The sequence below is a fragment of the Giraffa tippelskirchi genome, chromosome 7 (genome assembly GCF_054371585.1).
Source record: "Giraffa tippelskirchi isolate mGirTip1 chromosome 7, T2T-mGirTip1v1.2.pri, whole genome shotgun sequence".
In the NCBI taxonomy this organism is placed as follows: domain Eukaryota; kingdom Metazoa; phylum Chordata; class Mammalia; order Artiodactyla; family Giraffidae; genus Giraffa; species Giraffa tippelskirchi.
In genome coordinates this window covers 88,230,049-88,257,608 of record NC_137281.1, presented here as the reverse complement: position 1 = coordinate 88,257,608, position 27,560 = coordinate 88,230,049, and the positions used below count along the sequence as shown (strand labels likewise).

Genomic DNA, 27,560 nt, shown 5'->3' with positions numbered 1-27,560 from the left:
CATTATATCTTATTGGGGAGTGCTTTTCTACCTGGTACTATAAGACAGGACATATGAACCTGATCCTCAGGAAAATATAATTAAACACACTAAAGGAAATCAATAAGGAGGTGGTGGTTTAGTCACTTAAGTCATGTCCAACTCTTTGTGAGCCCATGGACACCTAGGCCTGCACAATATAAAGTAAAGACTGGGAGCAATATTCAGGGGCTAATAAAGATGATCACAGGGATTTGCTCTGGATTTAGCCAGTGAATTAAGAAAGAGGACCTTTATTAAGTGCCTTATGCAAGCTTCTGAATGCATGATAAATTAAACCCTAAAATTCTAGAACATAGAACTCTGAATTTCAGTTTAGTTGGAAATCTCATTGATACTAAAAAAGCAAATAAAAGAAAATATGGTGGGGCAAATCAATCTTTTAATATCATTTAGGCAGCAAACCAGTTCTTTGGAGAATTAAAATGTAACCTATAGAATGGGAGAAAACATTTGCAAATGATGTCACTGACAAGGGCTTAATTTCTAAAATATACAAACAGCTCATACGGCTCAATATCAAAAAACAAATGATCCAATCAAAAAATGGGCAGAAGACTTAAATAGACGTTTATCCAAAGATACAGATGATCAATAGGCACATGAAAAGATGTCCAACATCCCTACTAGAGAAATGAAAATCAAAACTACAATGAGGTATCACTTTACACCAGTCAGAATGGCCATCATCAAAAAGTATACAAATAATAAATGCTGGCGAGAGTGTGAAGAAAAGGGAACCCTCAAAAACTGTTGGTGGGAATATAAATTGGTGCAGGCACTATGGAGGACAATATGGAGGTTCCTTTAAAAAACTAAAAGTTACCATATGAAGCAGCAATCCCCTCCTGAACATATATCCAGAGAAAACTCTAATTTGAAAAGATACATGCACTCCAATGTTTCCAGCAGCCGTATTTACAATAGCCAAAACGGGGAAGCAATTTAAATGTCCATTGACAAATGAATGTGTAAAGAAGATGTGATACATATACACAAAAGAATATTAGTCATAAAAAATGAAACACTGTCATTTGCAGCAGCATGGATAGACCTAGAGATTATCATGCTAAGAAAGAAAAAGACATATATTACTTACTTACAGGTATTACTTATATGGGGACTCTAAAATACAAGTGAACTTATTTACAAAATAGAAATAGACTCACAGACATAGAAAAAAAAATATGGGGACTTCCCTGGCGATCCAGTGTTGAAGAGTCTGCCTGCTGATGCAGGGGACACAGATTCGATCCCTGGTCCGGGAGAATCCCACATGCCAAGGGGCAGCTGAACCCTTGAGCCACAATTACTAAGCCCATGTGCCACTGGGCTCATGGGTGCCCAGAGCCTAGGCTCTGCAACAGGAGAAACCATCACAAGAAGAAGCCCACGAACCGCAATAAAGAGAAGCCCCCACTTGGCCACAACTAGAGAAAGCCTGCACACAGCAAGGAAGACCCAGCACAGCTATAAATAAATAAGAAAAGAAAACAAACTTATGGTTACCAAAGGGGAAAGAGGAGAGGGGGCTGGGGACTAACACACACTACTATACATGAAAGAGACAAACAAGGTCCTATTTCATAGCATGTGCTGTGCGCTCAGTTGTGTCTGACTGTTTGCCACACCATGGACTGTAGCCTGTAAGCCTTCTCTGTCCATGGAATTTTCCAGGCAAAATACTGAAGCAGGTTGCCATTTCCTCCTCCAAGGGATCTTCCCGACCCAGGGATCAAACCTGCATCTCCTGCATTGGCAGGCGTATTCTTTACCACTCTGTACCTGGGAAGCCCTACTATATAGCTACCATAGGGAGCTACATTCAGTATCTTGTATTAACCTGTAGTGGAAAAGAATCTGACAGAATATATATGCATAACTGAATCACTTTGCTGTATATCAGAAACAACATGGTAGACCCACGATACTTCCAATTTAATAAAAGCTTCCCTGAAACCCATTGGAGAGTTTGGATCTTTTTAGCCTCCCCATTTTCCTTGCTTGGCCTTGCAATAAACCTTTCTCCACTCCAAATTCTGACAAACTCTTCTCCACTCCAAACTCTAGTTTGGACTCTCTGAGAGTCCATAAAACATAATTCTCAGGTCTTAGGCTGTGCATCTTTTTATTCAACACACTTTAAGGCAGTTATCCTAAGGATAAAACTATGGTTTTTCCAGTTGTCATGTATGGATGTGAGAGTTGAACTATAAAGAAAGCTGAGTGCAGAAGAATTGATGCTTTTGAACTCCACTGTTGGAGAAGACTCTTGAGAGTCCCTTGCACTGTAAGGAGATCCAACCAGTCTATCCTAAAGGAAATCAGTCCTGAATATTCATTGGAAGGACTGATGCTGAAGCTGAAACTCCAATACTCTGGCCACCTGATGCAAAGAGCTGACTCATTTGAAAAGACCCTGATGCTGGGAAAAATTGAAGGCAGGAAGAGAAGGGGCCAATAGAGGATGAGATGGTTGGAGGGCATCACTGACTCGATGGACATGAGTTTGAGTAGGCTCCAGGAGCTGGTGATGGACAGGGAAGCCTGGTGTGCTGCAGTCCATGGGGTCGCAAAGAGTCAGACACGACTAAGCGACTGAACTGAACTGATCCTAAGGACGTAATTGAAGATAATGTGTACAGACTTAACTAAAAGGATAACATTTTATACAAGAGTAAAAAACTAGAGTCAGCTACACGCTAGCAAAAAAATGACTAGTTTATACTATAATTACTCAACAGATAAGGGGATGTTATACAGCCATTAATAATCATGCACAGGGGAATAGTTAATGACATGAAAATATGTTCACAATGCCCTAAGTAAAAAAAAGCAAGCTTAAAAATAAGCTAAAGTATATAAAAATCCATTTTTTTATTTAGAAATAAATAGACATAGAAAGGGGCTTCCCTGGTAGCTCAGCTGGTAAAAAATCCGCCTGCAATGCAAGAGACCCTAGTTCGATCCCTGGGTCAGGAAGATCCCCTGGAGGAGGGCATGGCAACCCTCTCCAGGATTCTTGCCTGGAGAATCCCCACAGACAGAGGAGCCTGGCGGGCTACAGTCCATGGGGTCACAAAGAGTTGAACATGACTGAGCAACTCAGCACAGCATAGCACAGGCATAGAAAAGTTCTGAGAGGCCATCATCAAGATGTTAACAAAGATGGCTCTGAGTGGTTTCTATTCTTTTCCTTTGTGACCTATATATTTTCATTTTCCATAATAAATATATAGCTTTTTCAAGCAAACTTCCATTTTTATTAATAGTATATACTTTTCTCACACTTCCTAGGAGGCACTAGTGGAAGTGTGCCTGCCAATTCAGGAGACATAAGAAATGAGGGTTCAATCTCTGGGTTGGGAAGATCCCCTGGAGAAGGAAATGGCAACCCACTCCAGTATTCTTGCCTAGAGAATTCCATGAAAAGAGGAGCCTGGCAGGCTATAGTCCATAGAGTTGCAAAGAGTCAGACACGACTGAAGCAACTTAACACACACAGTCCATTTTTCTCACGGGGTTGCTATGAGGATACAATAGAATGATGCACCTGAGAAGCACTTCTAGCATTGTAAAGCACTATACAAATATTGGGCTTCCCTGGTGGCTCAGCAGTAAAGAATATGCCTGCAATGCAGAAGCCTCAGGAGGAGCAAGTTCGAAACCTGGTTCTGGAAGATCCCCTGGAGCAGGGCATGGCAACCCACTCCAGTATTCTTGCCTGGAGAATCCCATGGACAGAGGAGCTTGGCGGGCTACAATCCATGATTACTGAAGCAACTTAGCACAGACACACACAAATATTATGACCTACTCTACCTAAATCGGGGCTTCCCTCATAGCTCAGTTGGTAAAGAATCTGCCTGCAGTGCAGGAGACCCACATTCGATTCCTGGGTCGGGAAGATCCCCTAGAGAAGGAAATGGCAACCCACTCCAGTATTCTTGCCTGGCAAATCCCCATGGACAGAGGAGCCTGGCAGGCTACAGTCCACGGTGTTGCAAGAGTTGGATACAACTTAGCGACTAAACCACCACTACCTAAATCTTCCCCATCATTCATGTATAGAATCTGTCTTCCTATTTGAAATCTCCTTTCTTACATCCTCTAGGTCATCTCCACATCAGTTGACCACCAGACAATTCATTCTTTCCACAGATTCATTTCTTCAGCCATCTTACCTTTGGCCTTTTTTTTTTTTTTTTTGTCTGTGCAATTCAGCTTGCAGGATCTTAGTTTTCCAACCAGGGATTGGACCTGGCCAGCCCTCAGCAGTGAAAGCAGTGAGTCTGAACCACTGGACCACCAGGAAATTCCTAGGCCTTTATTCTTTACTAGATTCTCACATAGTTAGCAAACCATGGTGCTTTATCTTTTTTCATATATAACAGATTGTAAAAAACCCAATGATATTATTCTAGTGAAGGGTCACATTTCCATCTATTCTTTTCCCAACCCTTTCCATCATTACTCTGCTTTGTCTCTTCATATCCTAGCCTCTCCACCATGTTCGCCACCCCCATTTCATTTATAATCTACCTAAGTCTGTAACTTCTTTTCTTTCATTCATTCCTTCATCTATTCATACAAAAAATGTTGATTGGTTACTTGATATGCAACAATCAGTGACTAGCTGCAGGGCCATAAAGATGAATAAAATACAAAGGAGGTGGGAAGGAGGACAGCATAAGTGACAGATGAGTAAAGACTCAGAGGTAGAAAAGAGCATGTCATTCCAGAGACCTAGTTTTATTTAGAGAGTGAGTGTTGAATGAGGAACTGCTCTTCTCAGAACTGCTGCTTCTAGGAATCTGCTAGAAGCTACTACTCATACAGACCTCACAGCCCAGAATCAGTTGGGGAGCACCACTGCCAGTGTGAAAACTCACGTCCAGGAAGCTCACACATCCACTTACCAACGCTGCCAAAAGAGAAGTGGGTAAATGCCTTGGGCTTCTCTTCTGCTTTCCACTCTTGCCAAGTGCCATCATTGGCAGAACATAAACTGCAGCAAGAACCATGAGAGCAAGGGCATTTGGTGAATACTCTTCCCAGGTTTCTAGACTTAGTGATAACCAAAAAAATGGGCGGAAGAGGCACTGACTGCCCAGAGCACCCTTCCCCCAAGCCCTTATTACAATTTCGTCCTTTCAGGCAGAGTATTTCAGGATGCTGGATTCTGCATGTATTTCATTCAGCCTCCTATCACAGCTGCTTTGTTATTCCAACTAGGTTGTAAGACTCTGAGAAGAAAGTCCTCTTGTTTGAATCCTTTCTTTGAATCCCCTCAATGCTTGGCAGGCATATTGCTTCACATTCGGAAGATACACAATAGATATTTGCAAGTAGCTGCAGAGTTGAAACTTGAATTTTGACCTTCTGGCTCCCAATTCAGAGTTCCACCCAACATCACTCACTCTTTCTTCATTAACAAGAGGATTTTTTTTAACGGGTGTTAAGTACAAGTTTGAAATTGCTCGGTTCAGTTTTGCTTGGCAGAGAAATTCCTCTAGAGAACTGAATAGACCACAATGATTGAAAAGCTGTCAGCAGACACTGGTTCAGATTAGTGGAACATTGGTACCTATGAAAGCAGTTCCAGCTTCCTGGGGAGATAATGATAAAAACATAAATGGAACTGAAGAAAACTGCAGCTGAACCCAACCAGCTATTTTTCTAAAATAGACTAACTCAATCTCATCTATTTCAAACTAATGGAGAAGCAAATAGAGGTGATCTCTCCACATTGTTAGTAGTAAATAATAAGCTCACGATGTTGATAGGAGAATCACGACAAAAAAGTTGATTAGATTTGTTACGGAATTTTTTAAAGAATGAATCTGCAGCTTAAGATAATAATAATAATAATCACAACTGCAAACTGATCTTTATTGGGTGCTTCTCATATGCAGGAACCAATCTAAGAATTGTGTGTTGGGGACTTTCCTGGGGGTCCAGTAGCTAAGACTCCGCGCTCCCAACGCAGGAGGCCCAGGTTCTGTTCGTGGTCAAGGAACTAAATCTGACAAGCTGCACCTAAAGAACCTACACGCCATGACAAAGACTGCAGATCCCGTGTGGAGCAACTAAGACCCAGCACAGCCAAATAAATAATTTTTCTTATTAAATAAAATAAAAACCTCATGAGAGCCCCAGGTAGTACTTCTACAGATGAGGAAACTAAAGCACAGAAAAAGTAACTGACATGCCTAAAGACACACATCTAGTAAGCAGTGTTATCAGGATACACATCCAGGCAATCCGAAATGCTTCTCAGGCCTAGCCACTGTTCTACGCAGCCAGAAATGTGGGACCTGGCCAGTTATCTCCTACTGTTAGAAATTCAAACTACATCTTTCAGATTGTCAGTAATGACTATAACAAATAAATCATTGTACTTAACATTACTCTGATTCATGAACTTGTTAATTACTACCACCTGTTTACACATATGAACCAAAGCATCTCATGCATACAACTTTATAACATTAGATAAACGTCACTTAACTTGTCTGAGTTTGATGCCAGACCATGCAACTCTTATTCTTTCTAGTTTATTACATAAAAATGTGGAAGAGAGTCTGCCAAGGAGTTCTGTAAGTTTGCTAATAAATAAACAAGGCAATGAAAGTGGTTAGACCAGATTTAAGTTGAGGAGGATCACACAGTGCTCCTCTGCCCTCCAGAGGCCATTCTGACTCCAGCCTGGCTCAGGGGCCTGGGAATTTCAAGTTGCTTGCGAGTTCTAGCCTGACCACAAGGCATCTGGGAAGACCAAGTTGATTCCAAAACCATTCTAATATGTGCATTCCACTTCAGGATAGACCTGAAAACCTATGTTCCATCCCCACTCCAACCAAACCCAGCCTTCCTATGGCAAGCTCACACTCTGGTTCCTATCAGTGCTCCTGCCCCATTCTCTCTATAAAACTGACTTGAACTCTATCTAAGGCCCAACAGGAGTGGTGATTGTTCATCCTTCACCACATTGTCTTCCCCACCTGCTGCTGCTGTTTGTCTTTCCCCTGTTCTCAGTAAACAAGGCTTAATCCTGCAACTGTTCAGTTCAGTTCAGTTCAGTTAGTCACTTTAAATCCTTAAATAACCCAGCACACTGGGATTCTTAAGGGGCCAAACCCAGCGAGTATAACTGAATTCTCATTAAGGAGCTATATCAATAAAATGTTGGCCTAAGAGTTAAAATAACAGGATGGCTCTTCCTCTCCCTTCTTCCCTGTCCTTCCTTGCTGATCCTTTGAAGGTGGCAGTGTGGCTGCCAAAATAGCCATAGGGGCAAGTACAAACCAAAGCAGATGCTGGCCAAGGAGATGGCATCAGGGCTGGGACTGAGAAGCTGGCAGGACCAAGAAGAAGGTTAGCCAAGAAGGCAGTCTTTGTGGTTGGGAGATTGGTTATAAACAATGAGAAATAAGCAAATATATGATGATAAGAGCCCGGTTTACAGAGCCTGAGGAGAAATTTACACATTTGGAATGGAGGAACACTAGAAAAAAACTAGAGGTATTGGATTCAAATTGGAGATGTTGGTGTGAACTCATACTTGATGCAATAAATAGATATGAAAGAAGACTGGATGGATAGATAGAAATAATCAGTGGATGCTTGTGATACATAATTATAAGCACACTAAACACCAAGATCTTGGTTTCTAAATACCATTCTCCACTAAAAGAAACCAGGGCAGGGGAGGGATAAATTAAGAGATTGGGACTGACATGTAAACACTACTAGATATAAAACAGATATCTAATAAGAACCTACTATATAGCACAGGGAACTCTACTCACTACTCTGTAATAACCTATATGAGAATAGAATCTAAAAAAGAGTGGAGATATATATATATAAAATGATTCACTTTACAACATAAACTAACATTGTAAATCAACTACACTCCCAACAAAAATTAATTTTAAAATAATAAAAAATAAATAAAAGGAACCAGAGCTCCTCAAAGAAATAACTGATTCCAGGATTAGGGCATAAATGAGTTTGGAACATTCTACTGTATCAGAAAATAAGGAAGTGCTCAAAGAACACTTTGATATGTCCAAAGGACATGGGAGTCAGCTTGAGTGGGTTCTCACTAGCCATTATAATAATGACAGTACCAGATCCTAATGTATTGACTAACATAATACATCCATGATCCATTGATTCATTCCATACTGATATAAATAAATGAATGAGTGAATAAGAAAGAAGGGAAAGAGCTTTCTGACAATTGAATGTTATCTAATCACGTAGAAAGAATGATGGACTTTTAAAAATCAGCATGTGGCAACCATGATATTGGTGGCTGATTTAGGCAGGAGTCATCAATGGATACTAAGACTGGTAAGGTTTGATGAGGAACAGGATATCAGAATAGTCTTGGGACTCTCCCCCCAGAAAACACTATTAAATTACAAATGGGAAAATGATGACTTCACAGTAGAGAAATTTAATAGTACTGTAGCAACTTAGCCGGTGATTATGGTTAACCTCATTAGCAATGGGACAGGTTGACATCACATGTTGTTTCCTGATGTGATTCACTGAGATGAGCATGACTCCAGTTCAGAGGTTTCTCCTGCCAAGAACACATGGCCTGAGTCTGGACATGAGGAAGCATCAGACAAGCCCCAGTCAATGGTGCTAACAGAATGAAACGTGTATAGACTTTAAAACTGTAAAGGTCATAAAAGACAGCGAAACATTAAGGAACTATTCTAGGTTGCAGGAGCCTAAACAGACATGACAAATAAATGCAACATTATACTAGATTGGACTCTGGACCAGAAAATAAGAGGGAGAGAATGGGATAGTTGTCAAAATTTTAACAGGGTCTATGGATTGAATAATAGTGCTGTATCAGTGTTGATTTTCTGACTCTGGTTGGTTATAATTATATCAGAAAGTGCTCTTATTTGGGGGAAATAAACTGTGGTATTTAAGGGATGGGTCATTGTTCTCCAACTTGTTCTCAGAAAAAGAATCATCATATACATTAGAGAGAGAGAGAAATGTGGTAAAATGTTAAAAATTAGGGACTCTAGGAAAAGAGAAAATGGAAGTTTTGTATACTGCTCTTGCACCTTTTCTCTCAATTTGAAATTATCTCAAAATAAAATATTTTCAAATGATATGCCATAATGACTAAATTAAAAAGACGGATAATGCCTAGTGCTGCCGAGCCTGTAGAAGAACATATATTATTGATAGAGGTATATACTGCAACAACTACTGTGGAAAACTATAAGGCAGTATCTACTAAAGTTGTCATAATATACCCTGTATGTGCATGCTCAGTCGCGTGTGACTCTGATGAGACGTCATGAACTTGCAGCCCGCCAGGCTCCTCTGTTCATGGAATTTTCCAGGTAAGAATACTGAAGTTAGTTGCCGTTTTCTACTCCAGGGGATCTTTCCAACCAAGGGATTGAATCCCATGCCTCCTACATTGGCAGGTGGATTCTATACCACTGAGCCACCTAGGAAGCCCCTCATAACCCAGTAATTCTATTCCTAAATATATTCCCCAAAAGAGATGACCACATAAGTACATTACACATATAAGAAGATTCAGCCAGCACTATTTGTGATAGCCAAAAACTAGAAAAAAATCTCTATCAAATATCAATTACTGCACAAAAAATTACCCCAAAAGTTAGAAGCTAATTAACATAGCAATAATATCTCATTTATCTAACTGTAATCCTTCAGCTATGACAAACCTAGGCAGTGTATTAAAAAGCAGAGTCATTACTTTGCCAACAAAGGTCCGTCTAGTCAAAGCTATGGTTTTTCCAGTAGTCATATACGGATGTGAGAGCTAGATATTAAAGACGGCTGAGCATCAAAGAATTGATGCTTTTGAATTGTGGTTCTGGAGAAGACTCTTAAGAGTTCCTTTGACTGTAAGATCAAACCAGTTAATCCTAAAGGATATCAGTCTTGAATCAGCAACTTATTGGAAAAGACTGATACTGGGAAAGATTGAAGGCAAAAAAAGAAGAAAGGGACAGCAGAGGATAAGATGGTTAGATAGTATCACTGACTCAATGGACATGAATTTGAGCAAACTCCAGGAGACAGTGGAGGACAGAGGAGCCTGGCGTGGTGCAGTCCATGGGGTTACAAAGAGTCGGCCTCAACTTAGTGACTGAACAACAACAACATAGACCACAGATTCCATAACTCAGGAATCCAGTGTGGCTTCTTAGCTCAGTCTGTTATGATGTTGCAGTCGAGCTGTCAACCAGGGCTGCAGTCATCTCAAGGTTTGCCTGGGGCTGAAAAATCTACTTCCAAACTCACTCATCTCTTATCACTTGGACTTCTGCAGAGAGCTACCTCAAGTCATGGCACTGATTTCTCCCAGGTAAGCAGCCAGACATCCTGGCATGTGAAGTCAAGCGGGCCTTAGAAAGCATCACTACAAACAGAGCTAGTGGAGGTGATGGAATTCCAGTTGAGTTATTTCAAATCCTAAAAGATGATGCTGTGAAAGTGCTGCACTCGATATGCCAGCAAATTTGGAAAACTCAGCAGTGGCCACAGGACTGGAAAAGGTCAGTTTTTATTCCAATCCCAAAGAAAGGCAATGCCAAAGAATGCTCAAACTACTGCACAATTGCACTCATCTCACACACTAGCAAAGTAATGCTCAAAATTCTCCAAGCCAGGCTTCAACAGTACATGAACCGTGAAATTCCAGATGTTCAAGCTGGTTTTAGAAAAGGCAGAGGAATCAGAGATCAAATTGCCAACATCTGCTGGATCATCGAAAAAGCAAGAGAGTTCCAGAAAAACATCTACTTCTGCTTTATTGACTATGCCAAAGCCTTTGACTGTGTGGATCACAATAAACTATGGACAATTCTTAATGAGATGAGAATACCTGACATGATTCCTGAGAAACCTGTATGCAGGTCAAGAAGCAACAGTTAGAACTGGACATGGAACAACACGGGTTCTAAATAGGAAAAGGAGTACGTCAAGGCTGTATATTGTCACCCTGCTTATTTAACTTATATGCAGAGTACATCATGAGAAACTCTGAGCTGGATGAAGCCCAAGCTGGAATCAAGATTTCCAGGAGAAATATCAGTAACCTCAGATATGCAGATGACACCACCCTTATGGCAGAAAGTGAAGAACTAAAGAGCCTCTTGATGAAAGTGAAAGAGGGGAGTGAAAAAGTTGGCTTAAAGCTCAACATTTGGAAAACTAAGATCATGGCATCTGGTCCCATCACTTCAGGCAAACAGATGGGGAAACAATGGAAACAGTGGCAGACTTTATTTTGGGGGGCTCCAAAATCACTGCAGATAGTGACTGCAGCCATGAAATTAAAGGACACTTGCTCTTGGAAGGAAAGTTATGACCAACTTAGACAGCATATTAAAAAGCAGAGACATTACTTTGCCAACAAAGGTCCATCTAGTCTAGGCTATGGTTTTTCCAGTAGTCATGTATGGATGTGAGAGTTGGACTATAAAGAAAGCTGAGTGCAGAAGAATTGATGCTTTTGAACTGTGGTGTTGAAGAAGAATCTTGAGAGTCCCTTGGACTGCAAGGAGATTCAACCAGTCCATCCTAAAGGAAATAAGTCCTGAATATTCGTTGGAAGGACTGATGTTGAAGCTGAAACTCCAGTACTTTGGCCACCTGATGCGAAGAGCTGACTCATTGGAAGAGACCGTGATGCTGGGAAAGATTGAAGGTGGGAGGAGAAGGGAACAACAGAGGATGAGATGGTTGGATGGCATCACCGACTCAATGGACATGAGTTTGAGTAGGCTCCGGGAGTTGGTGATGGACAGGGAGGCCTAGTGTGCTGTAGTCCATGGGGTCACAAAGAGTCAGACACGACTGAGCGGCTGAACTGAACTGAACTGAAGCAGACTAAGAGAGAGAACCCAAGATGGAAGCCAAGTCTTTTTATAACTTAATCTTAGAAGTGAAATTCCATCACTTTTTTCCTATTCACTAGAAGCCAGGCACTGGATCTAGCTCACACTCAGGGAGAGAGGATTACACAAGGTGATAAATAACAGGAGGTAAGGATTACTAGCCGCCATCTTAGGGACGGCCTGCCACACAACTCAGGTGTCCAACAGTGGTATAACAGGTAAATAAATTATGGTCTATTTAAATAAGTGAAATATTAAAGAAAACTAATTACAGCTACTTGCACCAAAAAATGACTCACAGACAAAATGTTGGGAAAAAAATAAGCACACACAAAAATTAATCATATGGTATGATTCTAATTATATAACATGGAAAAAGAGGAAAAACTAATCTGTCACAATAGAAATTGTACAAAGGTTGCCTTTGCAGTGGAAGGGCTTCCCTGATAGCTCATTTGGTAAAGAATCCACCTGCAACGCAGGGGACCCCAGTTTGATTCCTGGGTCGGGAAGACCCCCTGGCGAAGGGAAAGGCTACCCACTCCCGTATTCTTGGGCTTCCGTTATGGCTCAGCTGGTAAAGAATCCACCTGCAATGTGGGAGACCTGCATTTGATCTCTGGGTTAGGAAGATACCCTGGAGAAGGGAAAGGCTACCTACTCCAGTATTATGACCAGGAGAATTCCACGGACTGTATAGTCCACAGGATCACAAAGAGTCGGACACAACTGAGAGACTTTCACTCACTCACTCACTTGCAGAGGAAGGATGGCCTAATGACTAGGAAAGTTGCTTCTAGAATGTTGGTAACGTTTTAGATCCTGACCTGGATCATGACTACATGGGGGTTCATTTCATAAAACTGAAGAATCTGCCTGTATATTTTTGGTGTCTGCACACTTCTGTATGCTTACTATACTTCATTTAAAGGTTTTACTTTTTAAAATTAACCCCTCAAAATTCAGAATTGTATTTATTTGGTAAATTTTTATTTTGATATAATTTTAAGTTTGCAGGAAATTTGCAAGACTCATGCAAAGCACTCCAATATTCACCAAGATTCACCAAGTGTTTACATTTTGCCCCATTTGCTTTATTATTCGTTCTTTTAAATATTTACTTTCCACTACATACATTTAGGGGACTTCCCGGTGGTTAAGAAGTGGTAAAGAATTATGGTGGCTCAATGATAAAGAATCCATCTACAGTGCAGGAAATGCAGGAGACTCAGGTTTGATCTCTAGGTCGAAAAGATCCACTGGAGGCGGGCGTGGCAAACCACACCAGTATTCTTGCTGGGAAAATCCTTACTTTTATATATTTATTCATTAACTTGTGTACATCAGTATGCATTCACAGATTCTTATTCTAGTTAGTGAATTATTATGTTACTATCATTAATTCTGAGATTCTAATTGTTCTCCATTTGGCTATTCAGAGATCTAAGCTAAATTCTTGACCTGATTTACTATTACCAGCCAAGTGACCTTATATTCTGAAATTCCCTCGTAATGTAATAAAAGTAGATTGTGAGTTTGGACTTCACAATGTACCCAAGTACAACAAATGTATAGGGGGAAGGCAGAACAACATAAGAAAAGAAAGAGGGAAAATTAGAGAAAGGCTATGAACCATAAGTTGAGAAATCTCCCTAGTTTTTATCTTTAAGTTTCAGTAATAAATGGTTAGCTCAAAGTAAATGACAATAACAGGGATGGGTTTTTAAGGCTATGATAAAATATGCCATTTTTGAAATCAGGAATAAACAGTAGTTAAAGTTCACAGAGAAATAACTTCAGGCTTCTATTTTCTTTGTTGTAAAAGCTCCCTTTTCCATTTTCATTTGTTAGACACAACTAAGCAACTAACACACAAGGCTTCGTGATAAGTATCAACTAATAACAGTAAGAACTAGAAGTTCACCTATAATTCAGTACAATACAAAAAGAAATTATTTATAAGACCAGGTTGTTTTTTCTCAGTAGGATGTTTTTAAGTAATCGCTCTTTATTTATGGAGAGACAATCTTCTCAGACAAGAGATCTATTTTCTGCATCTTGAACAACAAACAAAATCTCTAAGAAGCATTCTACCTTTCAAAATCTAGATTATGTTAAATAACTCCTACATTTACGGATGAAAGCCTGTCAAAGAAAGTGGGGCTTTTTCCCCCCATGGAACATTAGGAGTTGGCAGCAAACATGTCCAGCACTCTAAAAACCCGACAAGTAAAATCAACACACACCATTAGGAAAAGAAAAGCAAAAATCAGAAGAGAGAGTTTGACCATTGCCCCAGCAATGGAATTAATCTATCAGAGAGATTAGAAATTGAAAGACTGCAACAGAGAATTATAGAATTGGAAAGGTAAGCTCTGTTTAGGGAAAACACTACATAGGGAGCATTAATCTCTTATAGGATTGGTTACTTTAACCAGCCTTGGACACAATCAAGTACCTAGACTTCCAAGTGAGGAAGCTTTGACATCACTGCACATCATCCTACAAAGCCTAATGAACCGCAATTGGCTTCTGGTAACACCCACAACCACTTCATGACCCCTTCAAACTGAAAAATGGAAATGGAAATTAGGCTCAATGACATTTAGTCATCCAAACTGTTTTGAAAAGTTTAGAGCAAAAAGATGAAAAGAAAATCATATGTTGTGCTATGAAAATCAAGAGAAGAGAGTTTTAGAAAAAAGGGAGATCAACAGTGTCAAATACCACAGAAAAGCTAAAACAGGGAGGGTTGGGAAAAAACACTTTTGCCTTGTGATTAAGAAGCCAGGACTGCTATTCAATGAGCAATTTGAATGACAGGGACAGAAGTTGAAGAAGCAGGAGGAGTCAAGAGAGCAGAACTAGGAGCGACTGTGCATTTAGAAAATGGAGTTTCATTCTTAAACCAGCAACAATAAAAGGATTAGAAAAGAGGCTAAGAGTTCCATCAAAGTCAAACAAAGGTTTTTGGTGTGTGTGTGTCTGTGTGTCTGTGTGTGTCTGTGTTTTCCAACACAGGGAAGAAAGATTATGCATACGAGCAGAGGAGAGAAGAGGAAATTAGAAGTTCTCAAGTTAGGACTTCCCTGGTGGTCCAGTGGTTAAGAATCTGCCTGCCAATGCAGGGGATATAGTTCCAATCCTGGGTCCAGGAAGATTCCACATACCTTGGGGTAACTAAGTCCATGCCACAACTACTGAAGCCCTAGTGCAGAGCTTGTGCTCCCAAACAAGAGAAGCCATCAGTGAGAAGCCCTCAATCCACAGTGAAGAGAAAGCCCATAAGCAGCAACAAAGACCCAGCGCAGCCAAAAAATAAATTAATAAACAATACAGAGAATTGTTTTTAGTAAATAAATGAAATGAAAGGCAACTTTAAAATTTTTTAAGCAGGCGCAAAAGGCTTTTTCACAATGGGTTTGCCACCAGGAACATGTGTCATAAAAACAACCACTAAATCTAAGCCAAAATGGGAGAGGAAAAGACTCATATCCACATGGCTGTCACTGGACAGGTAGATTCAGGCAAGTCTACCACTACTGGCCATCTGATCTACAAATGTGGTGGAACTGACATAGAACCATCAAAAAGTTTGAGAGAGAGGCTGCTGAGATGGGAGAGGTCTCCTTCAAGCATGTCTGGGTCTTGGATAAACTGAAAGCTGAACGTGAGATATCACCATTGATATCTCCCCAAGGAAATTTGAGGCCAGCAAGTACTATGTGACCAACATTGATGCCCCAGAACACAAAGACTTATCAAAAACATGATTGCAGACACATCTCAGTCTGACTGTGCTATCCCAATTGTTGTTGCTGGTGTTGGTGAATTTGAAGCAGTCATCTCCAAGAATGGGCAGTCCTGTGAGCATGCCCTTCTGGCCTATATTCTGAGTGTGAAACAACTAATTGTTAGTGTTAACAAAATGGATTCTACTGAGCCACCCTAGAGCCAGAAGAGATACTACAAGGAAATCATTAAGGAAGCCAGCACCTACATTAAGAAAATTGGCCACAACCCCGACATAGTAGCATTGTGCCAATTTCTGGTTGTAATGGTGACAACATGCTGGAGCCAACTGCTAACACAGCTTGGTTCAAGGACTGGAAATTCACCTGTAAAGATGGCAAAGACAGTAGAACCACGCTGCTTGAAGCTCTGGACTGCCTCCTGCCACCAATTTTTCCAAATGATCAGCCCTCGCATCTGCCCCTCTAAGACATCTACAAAATTGGTGGTATTGGTACTGTCCCTGTATGTCCAAAGCAGACTGGTGTTCTCCAATTAATGTTACAACTGAAGTAAAGTCTATTGAAATGCATCATGAACCTTTGAGTGACTCTCTTCCTGGGGACAACGCGGATTTTGATGTCAAGATATTCATTGTGGCAATTCAGCTAGTGACAGCAAAAATGACCCACCAATGGAAGTAGCTGGCTTCACAGTTCAAGGTGATTATCTTGAGCCAATCAGGCTAAATCAGTGCTGGATATACATCTGTGCTGGACTGTCACACAGCTCACATCACTTGCAAGTTTACTGAGCTGAAGATTGATGGTCATTCTGAGCAAAAGCTGGAAGTGGTCCCTAATTCTTGAAGCAGGTGATGCTGCCATCATTGATATGGTTTCTGGTAAGCCCATGTGTGTTGAGAGCTTCTCTAATCATCCTCCTCTGGGTCATTTTTTACTGTTCATGACATGAGATAGATGGTTGTGTCATCAAAACAGTGGACAAGAATACAGCTGGAGCTGGCAAGGTCACTAAGTCTTCCCAGAAAGCTCAGAAGACTAAATGAATATTATCCCCAAGACCTGCTACCCTAGTCTTAATTGGTGGTGGAAGAATAGTCTCAGAACTGTTTGTCTCAATTGGCCATTTACATTTAATAATAAAAGACAGGGTTAATGATAACACTGCATCACAAAACCTTCAGAAGGAAAGGAGAATGTTTTGTGGACCATTTGTTTTGTATGGGCAGTTTAAAGTTATTAGTTTTTAAAATTAGCAATTTTTTATTTGACCACTTTTTAATTTTTATTTTATATTTGAGCATAGTTGATTAACAACGCTGTGTTAGTTTCAGGTGTACAGCAAAGTGATTCAGCTGTTCTTACACATGTATCTATTCTTTTTCAAATTCCTTTTCCCATTTAGATTACTACAGAATATTGAGCAGCGTTCCCTGTGCTATACAGTAGGTGCTTGTTGTTTATCTATTTAAATATAGCAGCATGTATGAAAATCAGCACTTTTTAATGGGAACAACTTCACCAAAAGTCTGTCACAGAATTTGGAGTTCCATTAAAACAAACCTTTTATTTATTTTTGGTCATGCTGGGTCTTCATTGCAGTTCAAGGAAGAGCTTTCTCTAGTCGCAAGGGCTTCTCTAGTTCAGAGAATAGGCTCTAGAGGATGAGGACTCTCTAATTGTAATGTACAGGCTTAGTTGCACATGGGATCTCAGTTCCCGATCAGGGATCGAACCTGAGTCCCCTGCATTGGAAGGCAGATTCTTAGCCACTGGACCACCAGAGATGTCCTAAAACAAAGCTTGATGAGAGGGAAAAAGTGCAAAAGATAGGAGACTTGCTCCCTGCCTCTAGAATTGTATAACCTAGAGAGGGAAACAGGGCTGATTTTCATGAAAAGGCAATAAAAACACACAGAAAAAAAGTCAGAAAAAAGTGCAAACTAATATAAGCAGACCTCAGTTAGCTTTAGTGGTAATGAAATGTTTTCTCAAGTACAAAAACCTATTCACATAACATTTTAATTCATTTCTGTTATCTACTGCCACACAACAAAGTACTCTAAAACTCAGTGGCTAAAACTACAATCATTTTATTTGCTTGTATTTTGCAACTTGGGTAGAGCTGGGCAGCCTATCTCTGCCCAGAGTCTGCCCAGACTACCTCTGCCCAGAGTCTGCCCAGACTCTGCATAGAGTCACCCAAACTATCAACAGCTACAGTAGAAGCTGAAGAAGCCGCTTCCAAAATGGCCTTCTTCATATGGTTGGACAGTTGGTTGTGACTATTGGCTGGGAGCTCAGTGGGTGCTGTTAGCCAAGCCCTCAGCCAGCGTTCCTCCATGTGCTTAGGTTGGGCTTTACACTTTACACAGCATGGAAGTCCAATGTGGCCATTTCCCCCTGAATGCAAAAGTAGAAGCTATTAAGTTTACTTTAGGCATACAGTCGGTAAAGAATCTGACTGCAATGCAGGAGACCCAAGTTCAATCCCTGAGCCAAGAAGGTCCCCTGGAGAAGGGAATGGCCACCCACTCCAGTATTCTTGCCTGGAGAATTCCATGGACAGAGGAGCCTGGCCAGCTACAGTCCATGGGGTCACAAAGAGTAAGACACAACAGAGCGACTAACACACACACACACACAAACACACACACACAGCACAAGAAGTCAGACATGACTGAGCAACTAACACACACACACACACACACACACACACACACACACGGCAAAGGCCTAAGATGAATTCTAAGGACCAAAACAAGTCGCAGTCCAGCTCAGATTCAAGAGAAGGGAGCTATCAATGGTGCAAAACTGAGAGGCAAGATTCATTTGGGGCTACCAAAATGGATCACTAAGAACAAAGCTAGTGGAGGTGATGGAATTCCAGTTGAGATATTTCAAATCCTAAAAGATGGTGCTGTGAAAGTGCTGCACTCAATATGCCAGCAAATTTGGAAAACTCAGCAGTGGCCATAGGACTGGAAAAGGTCAGTTTTCATTCCAGTCCCAAAGAAAGGCAATCCCAAAGAATGTTCAAACTACTGCACAATTGCACTCATCTCACACACTAGCAAAGTAATGCTCAAAATTCTCCAAGCCAGGCTTCAACAGTACGTGAATCGTAAACTTCCAGATGTTCAAGCTGGATTTAGAAAAGGCAGAGGAATCAGAGATCAGATTGCCAACACCCACTGGATCATCGAAAAAGCAAGAGAGTTCCAGACAAACATCTACTTCTGCTTTATTGACTATGCCAAAGCCTTTGACTGTTTGGATCACAACAAACCATGGACAATTCTTAAAGAGATGGGAATACCAGACAACTTACCTGCCTAATGAGAAATCTGTACGCAGGTCAAGAAACAACAGTTAGAACTGGACGTGGAACAACAAACTGGTTCCAAGTCAAGAAATGCGTATGTCAAGGCTGTATATTGTCACCCTGCTTATTTAACTTATATGCAGAGTACATCATGTGAAATGCCAGGCTGAAGGAAGCACAAGCTGGAATCACGATTGCCAGGAGAAATATCAATAGCCTCAAATATGCAGATGACACCACCCTTATGGTAGAAAGTGAAGAAGAACTAAAGAGCCTCTTGATGAAAGTGTAAGAGGAGAGTGAAAAAGTTGGCTTAAAGCTCAAAATTCAGAAAACTAAGATTATGGCATCTGGTCCCATCACTTCAGGCAAACAGATGGGGAAACAATGGAAAACAGTGAGAGACTATTTGGGGGAGCTCTGAAACCACTGCAGATGGTGACTGCAGCCATAAAATTAAAAGATGCTTATTCCTTGGAAGAAAAGCTCCAACCTAGACAGCATATTAAAAAGCGGAGACATTACTTTGCCAACAAAGGTCTGTCTAGTCAAAGCTATGCTTTTTCCAGTAATCATGTATGGATGTGAGAGTTGGACTATAAAGAAAGCTGAGCGCCAAAGAACTGATGCTTTTGAACTGTGGTGTTGAAGAAGACTCTTGAGAGTCCCTTGGACTGCAAGGAGATCCAACCAGTCTATCCTAAAGGAAATCAGTCCTGAATATTCATTGCACAGACTGATGCTGGAGCTGAAACACCAATGCTTTGGCTACCTGATGCGAAGAACTGACTCATTTGAAAAGACTGTGATTCTAGGAAAGATTGAAGGTGGGAGGAGAAGAGGCCGACAGTGGATGAGATGGTTGGATAGCATCACTGACTTGATGGACATGAGTTTGAGTAAGCTCCCAGAGTTGTTGATGGACAAGGAAGCCTGGTGTGCTGCAGTCCATAGGGTCACATAGAGTCAGACATGACTGAGCGACTGAACTGACTGACCAAAGTAACAGTCTACCACAGTTGTTTGGTTTTCTGGTTTTTGATTTCTTGCCAAGTGTTCTGTAGCTGTATATTTGTGATTACCTCTAACTGTATTAATTTTTCAAAGCAACTTTTAAAAGCTTGTATACAATGACATCCAACATATGTTATTAATATGTCATAAAGGTCTAGGCAATAAAGACTGTCAGTTATCTTACACAACAAAATCTAGAGACAGGTGGGTCTAACTCCACTGCAGCAACAGCTCAATGACATCATCAAGTATTCAGGGGGGTTTCCAGGCGATTTTCTATCTTTCCATACAACCATCTTCAGCATGTTCACTTCTCATCTTTAAAGATTTGTCCCCTAGGGGACTTCGCTGGTGGTCCAACGGCTAAGACTCCTTGCTCCCAAGGCAGAAGGCCAGCGTTCATCCCTGGTCAGGGAACTAGATCCCACATGTCCTGACTAAGCGTTCACATGCTGCAACTAATGATCCTACATGCTGCAACTAAATATGTATTTTTTAAAAAGATTTGTCCCCTCAATGTCATAAGAGGCTCCTCAATCAATCCCTAAGGAAAGTGAAAGATAGAGCCTCCTCTTGAAGCTTTGTCTCTTTATCTGGAAGGAAAGTATTTCCTAGAAGCTGCCTTCCTTCAATTTCTGTCTAATTCCAAACTGTTCTCAAATTTCACCGAATCTGTGATTACAGGGGCTTCCCAGGTGGCACCAGTGGTAAAGAATTTGCCTGCCAATGCAGGAGACAAAAGAGACACCAGTTCAATCCCTGAATTGGGAAGATCCCCTGGAGGAGGAAATAGCAACCCACACCAATATTCTCGCCTGGAGAATCCCATGGACAGAGGAACCTGGTGGGCTACAGTCCATGGGGTCGCAAAGAGTCAGACATAATTGAAGTGACTTAGCACGCACTGTAATTACAATATTTGTTGTTATTCCATCGTGTCCGACTCTTTGCAACCCCATAGACTGCCTGCAGCACGCCAGGCTCCCCTGTATATTACAACATTCAGTTCAGTTCAGTTCAGTCGCTCAGTCGTGTCTGACTCCTTGCGACCCCATGAATCACAGCACGCCAGGCCTCCCTGTCCATCACCAACTCCTGGAGTCTACCCAAACCCATGTCCATCGAGTCAGTAATGCCATCCAGCCATCTCATCCTCTGTCATCCCCTTCTCCTCCTGCCCCCAATCCTTCCCAGCATCAGGGTTTTTCCAAGGGTCAACGCTTCAAATGAGATGGCCAAAGTATTGGAGTTTCAGCTTCAACATCAGTCCTTCCAGTGAACACCCAGGACTGATCTCCTTTAGGATGGACTGGTTGGATCTCCTTGCAGTCCAAGGGACTCTCAAGAGTCTTCTTCAACACCACAGTTCAAAAGCATCCATTCTTCGGCGCTCAGCTTTCTTCACAGTCCAACTCTCACATCCATACATGGCTACTGGAAAAATCATAGCCTTGACTAGACGGACCTTTGTTGGCAAAGTAATGTCTCTGCTTTTTAATATGCTATCTAGGTTGGCCGTAACTTTCCGTCCAAGGAGTAAGCGTCTTTTAATTTCATGGCTGCAATCACCATCAGTAGTGATTTTGGACCCCCAAAAAATAAAGTCTGACACTGTTTCCACTGTTTCCCCATCTATTTCCCATGAAGTGATGGGACCAGATGCCATGATCTTACTTTTCTGAATGTTGAGCTTTAAGCCAACTTTTTCACTCTCCTCTTTCACTTTCATCAAGAGGCTCTTTAGTTCCTCTTCACTTTCTGCCATAAGGGTGGTGTCATCTGCATATCTGAGGTTATTGATATTTCTCCCGGCAATCTTGATTCCAGCTTGTGCTTCCTTCAGCCCAGCGTTTCTCATGATGTACTCTGCATATAAGTTAAATAAGCAGGGTGACAATATACAGGCTTGACGTACTCCTTTTCCTATTTGGAACCAGTCTGTTGTTCCACGTCCAGTTCTAACTGTTGGTTCCTGACCTGCATACAGATTTCTCAAGAGGCAGGTCAGGTGGTCTGGTATCCCCATCTCTTTCATAATTTTCCACAGTTTATTGTGATCCACACAGTCAAAGGCTTTGGCAGAGTCAATAAAGCAGAAATAGATGTTTTTCTGGAACTCTCTTGCTTTTTCGATGATCCAGTGGGTGTTGGCAATCTGATCTCTGGTTCCTCTGCCTTTCCTAAATCCAGCTTGAACATCTGTTAGTTCATGGTTCACGTATTGCTGAAGCCTGGCTTGGAGAATTTTGAGCATTACTTTACTAGCATGTGAGATGAGTGCAATTGTGCGGTAGTTTGAGCATTCTTACAACATTACCTAGCAACAAATATCAAACATCACTGGGTACAGAAAACCCACATTGAGGACATCCAAGACCCTCTAGGGAGTATTTTTTAGAGAATAGCGGGTTTAAAGGATAGAGGAAAAACTGCTCAAGATTTACAGCCACTAACAAAAGCCGGTTATAAGGCTCCGAGCTTCAATCTCCTGAAAACAGTGTCAGCGCGATCTCGTTAATTTCCCTTGTAGCTTCTTACCCACTTCAAATATGGCCGCCAAGCGCCAGTCTCCATTACCTCCTGAGCGTGATAAAGCTCTGACTTCACGCCCATTTCCAAAAGGGCTTCCTCCCGCGAGGCTGCGGTTCTCAGTGCGCAGACGCGAACGTATGTCCTCTTCCCGGGAAGATGGCGCTGGCGTTGATGTGCGGACGCCGGGAGCTTCTGCGCTTACTACGGCCCCAGCGTCAGGTAAGGATACCCCGGGGCCGAGCGCCAGGATGCCTCATTGTCCCTGTGAGCCGAGCCAGGAGTGGCTTGTGCAGACGGACATAAGCAGACGCTGACCTGCTCACCCGGACCTCCTTCTCGTGGCCTCGGGTCATATGAGGGCGCTGGAGGGTTACGTCCCAGACCCCGCGGGGTCAGCAGCCTCGTATTTTAGTCTGTTCCTGGGGACAAGCGTCACCTCTTCTAGAGAAACCTCAGCGTCAACTTCTGGGCCCCGGGGTGGGTCTGCGGTAGCTGAGATGCAGGACTCACAGCCTACATGCTTTCAGGCTCGCAGTCTGTGCGCGGGGAGTAGACAAGTCCTCACCTGTGGAAATTGGCTGCCTGTCTCTTGAGAGGAGGGGTGAGCATAATAAGCGATTTTACCTGATAAAAGGACTCCATCTCCCTTTTACCCACTTAGTTCCACAGCGTCGCAGGGCCCTGCCAGGGGCCCCGGAAACCGCTGACAGCTGGGCACGGGTTCCCAGCCGACCGGTGCCGCGGGCACCCGCGCTATGTCCTGCTCATGGCCCCAGGCCCCCGCGGCCTCAGTACCTCTGCCGTCTCTTTTGCAGAAGCCCAGGTAAGAGATATTTCGTCCCTGAAATGTTAGGAATGGTGCTTCTAGCAGACTTTATTTTTTATTTTGCTTTGACTGGGAGGAGGGGAATATGGAGTTGTGTTCTTGTCCACACACCACCCAACTCCCCAAATGATAGCATCTCTGCTTGGGATAGATTTTCACATCAGTGGTAAAATTATTGAGAGCACAGGAGGAAAAGTTTATGTTGTGAACAAGGCTTTGTTTGCCAGAATGGTGGCTAGCCACTGATGGTGAAATAAGATGCAGTTCTGTTTGTATATTGGAAAAATTATAATTTGCATGTCAAATGCGGATAAAGAATGTCACCTGCCATATCAGTAAACAAAGGATGTTGAGGCCAGCAGTCCCAGTGGCTACCCCAAACAGGTGCACCCTGAGGGAACTGAGGATGGAGAAACAGAATACTAGCCTTAGCTAGTTAGGGTACATATCAAAGGAATGATTTCAATAAGCCCAAACTCTTGCATCTTTCCATACATAGAAAAACACTAAATTCATTAACTTGAGACTTCTGGTTTTTATTAGCAGTAATTTTTTGGTGTTGTAATTACCTGGTTGGGCTGGGGGTGGAGGGCGTTGTTTGGAAAAACTCCTGTATATCCTGGCTCCTCCCTTACCTCTTCTGAACAGTCCCTCAGAGCTGAGAGGCTGTGTCCTAGGCTTAAGACCTGAGTAATAATAATAAGTGTTAGTTGCTCAGTAATGTCCAACTCTTTGCAACTCCATGGACTGTAGCCTGCCAGGCTCCTCTGTGCATGGAATACTCCAGGCAAGAATACTGGAGTGGGTAGCCATTCCCTTCTCCAGGGGATCTTCCCCCCCCGATCAAACCCTGGTCTCCTGCATTGCAGGGTGATTCTTTACCATCTGAGCCACCAGGGAAGCCCCTCAGTAATGCCCCAGTTAAAACACAATTCTCAACTTGTAGGTCTTGTTCTTTTTTTTCCAGTGGGCAGTTTGGGATACCAGCAAAGGGGCCCAGAGTAGAGTTTTCCCCTTCCCCTGAACTGGAGGCTTGGTACAAGCAGGGGCCTGTTATGCCTATCTGCCTCCTCAGAGAGAGCAGACAAATGTGGGTGAGTCTCTCCTGGTTCTATGATCTCCCAATTATTGGTTGATAATCCTTGTATATGGCAATGTCCAACAGGTACCTGCCTCCCCATTTGAAATATACTAGGATTTGCTCAATTGAGAGACTCTAAGCCATCTGGACTGGGTGATTAGATGAGAAGCTGGCCTAACATTTTTTCAAGAAGCCAGCCAGATTTCTGTACTTAAACTTACAAGTATGTACTTAATTGGGAATTAAAAGAAATCTTGCCCTGAAAATGGCCGGTATGGGGCTTTTTTATTTTGTATGCAGTAAGAGAAAGCCAGCTTGATAAAACATCTTTTCAGAATTCTGACCTTAATGAAGAAACAAAACCCCTTCTAGAGGGAACTTGCATTTTCTGTGTCTTTGAGATGTAAATGTCCTACCTGATCTTAGGCGCCTCAATGTGTGTGTGTTTTGAGAAGTTGGTTTCTGCTATCCAGAAAGTACATGTATGGTGTACATTTGGCAGCCAATCAAATAGTCTGAGATTCTGGGCAGTCTTTTGTCTGACCATGCCAATTCTCAGGGACTTCAGTCATCTTAATCTTGGTTGCATCAGCCTGTATACAACAATGACCTTTACTTTCTTATACTGTTTTGAGGAGTAAACTTTATAGATCTTCTGAAGGCTACATCCTTTGCACTTTCTTGTAGGGGTATCTCTTTTGTCTTACTGATTTGAGTTATAATTAAAATACCACCTGTCAATAGCCACTGATCCTTTAAATTGGAAAAATGTCTTCATAGATACATTTTTATAAAGCTCTTATTATATACAGCTGTTTTATTGGTACCTATGGAAAAACAGAAGGTGACCACACACACACACACACACACACACACACACACACACACACACACACACACACACACACACACACACACACACACACACACACACACACACACACACACACACACACACTAGTTAACCTAAGAATTCTGTTAGTTTTTTTGTTTTTTTTAAAAGGTTTGGGAAACTTTATTTGTGGTTTCTGTTTCCCTTCAGTGAGTGGGTCTTACAGATGCTAATAAAAACATGAAGATAATTAATGTTGATTAGGCTGATTAATGGAGGTTTAAGAAATGAAGAGAAAGTCTAGAAACTTCTTCCCACTAAAGTGGAAATGTTAAAGGAACTCGTGTCCCAAATGGATAAAGAAGTCTTTAAGTGGTTATATTAAGAAATAAGATATATAAAACAGATGCTGCTGCTGCTAAGTTGCTTCAGTCGTGTCCGACTCTGTGCGACCCCATAGACGGCAGCCCACCAGGCTCCACGATCCCTGGGATTCTCCAGGCAAGAATGCTGGAGTGGGTTGCCATTGCCTTCTCCAGTGCATGAATGGGAAAAGTGAAAGTGAAGTCACTCAGTCGTGTCCGACTGTTAGTGACCCCATGGACTGCAGCCTACCAGGCTCCTCCGTCCATGGGATTTTCCAGGCAAGAGTACTGGAGTGGGGTGCCATTGCCTTCTCCAAAACAGATGCTAATAGGATTAAAACAGAAGGTTTCGACACATTACCTTAGGTTGGATGGATCAACATTATTGGTCCCCAGTATTAGATTTTCTTCCCCCTACAGGCTAGAAACTTACACAGAGATATCTGACTAACAATTGCTTGGGACAACAGTTAGGCCAATTGATTAAGTTAAAAATTGACAAAAGAGCCTGAGTCCCTTGGCTCAACCTCTCACTGGGAACCCAGAGCCTTTTATACAAAAATAGATCAAATGATCCAATTAAAAAGGAAGTTTCTGGACTCCTTCTAAGACCAAGACTTGATGTGATCCTGACAGAAACTGAAATTAAAGTTATAGAAGCTGATAGAAATGAGATAAAATTTATAAAAACTGGTATATTTAAATGGGCTTTATGTAAGATGATTATATCTCTTTTGCCTTATTGTGGGATAGACATCATGTCTCACTCCCCTGCCTGTTACTATTATAAGACAGGGCATGTAAATCTGCCCCTTAGACTGTATTAATTAAGCATACTAAAGGAAACCAGTACGGTTACCAGAGCACACACAACATAAAGTAAAAACTGGGGGCTGATGTTCCAGGGCTAACAAAAATAGTAATAGAGATTTGCTCTGGTCTAACTGGTGCACTCAGAAAGAGGGCCTTTGTTGAATGCCTTATGAAAACTTTTGAAGACATAGTAAATTGAACCCTAAAGTTTTATAATGTAGAACTCTTGATTTTCAGTTTAGTTGGACTGGTTGGATCTCCTTACAGTCCAAGGGGCTCTCAAGAGTCTTCTCCAACACCGCAGTTCAAAAGCATCAATTCTTTGGCACTCAGCTTTCTTTATAGTCCAGCTCTCACATCCATACATGACTACTGGAAAAACCATAGCCTTGACTAGACGGACCTTTGTTGGTAAAGTAATGTCTCTGCTTTTTAATATGCTGTCTAGATTGGAGCTTTTCTTCCAAGGAGTAAGCATCTTTTAATTTCATGGCTGTAGTCACCATATGCAGTGATTTTGGAGCCCCAAAAAATAAAGTCTCTCACTGTTTCCATTATTTCCCCATCTGTTTGCCTGAAGTGATGGGACCACATGCCATGATCTTAGTTTTCCGAATGTTGAGTTTTAAGCCAACATTTTCACTCTCCTCTTTAACTTTCATCAAGAGGTTCTTTAGTTCTTTGCTTTCTGCCATAAGCATGGTGTCATCTGCATATCTGAGGTTATTGGTATTTCTCCTGGCAATCTTGATTCCAGTTTGTGTTTCATCCAGCCCAGCATTTTGCATGATGTACTCTGCATATAAGTTAAATAAGCAGGGTGACAATATACAGCCTTAACGTACTCCTTTCCCAATTTGGAACCAGTCTATTGTTCCATGTCCAGTTCTAACTGTTGCTTCTTGACCTGCATATAGATTTCTCATTAGGCAGATAAGGTTGTCTGATATTCCCATTTCTTTCAGAATTTTCCACAGTTGATTGTGATCCACATAGTCAAAGACTTTGGTGTAGTCGATAAAGCAGAAGTAGATGTTTTTCTGGAACTCTCTTGCTT

At 41.7% G+C, this 27,560-nt stretch overlaps 1 protein-coding gene, 1 long non-coding RNA gene and 1 pseudogene across 2 annotated transcripts in view; 2 read left to right on the top strand and 1 right to left on the bottom strand.

The window, feature by feature from the left end:
• The window catches only part of OXA1L (OXA1L mitochondrial inner membrane insertase), a 76,570-nt gene that overhangs the window by 40,934 nt on the left and 8,076 nt on the right, over nucleotides 1-27,560 (top strand). Inside the window, exons 5-6 of the mRNA XM_081506649.1 lie at nucleotides 22,677-22,805; nucleotides 23,248-23,409. Coding sequence (XP_081362775.1) covers nucleotides 22,677-22,805; nucleotides 23,248-23,409 — 291 coding nt within the window. The remainder of the gene's footprint in view (nucleotides 1-22,676; nucleotides 22,806-23,247; nucleotides 23,410-27,560) is intronic.
• On the bottom strand, nucleotides 4,771-23,360 carry LOC145512615 (uncharacterized). The gene is made up of 2 exons (XR_014058666.1): nucleotides 22,632-23,360; nucleotides 4,771-5,648 (listed from the first exon to the last, which is right to left on the bottom strand). It is a non-coding gene; the product is annotated as an uncharacterized LOC145512615 (long non-coding RNA).
• LOC145512608 (elongation factor 1-alpha 1 pseudogene) lies at nucleotides 15,433-16,761 on the top strand (annotated as a pseudogene).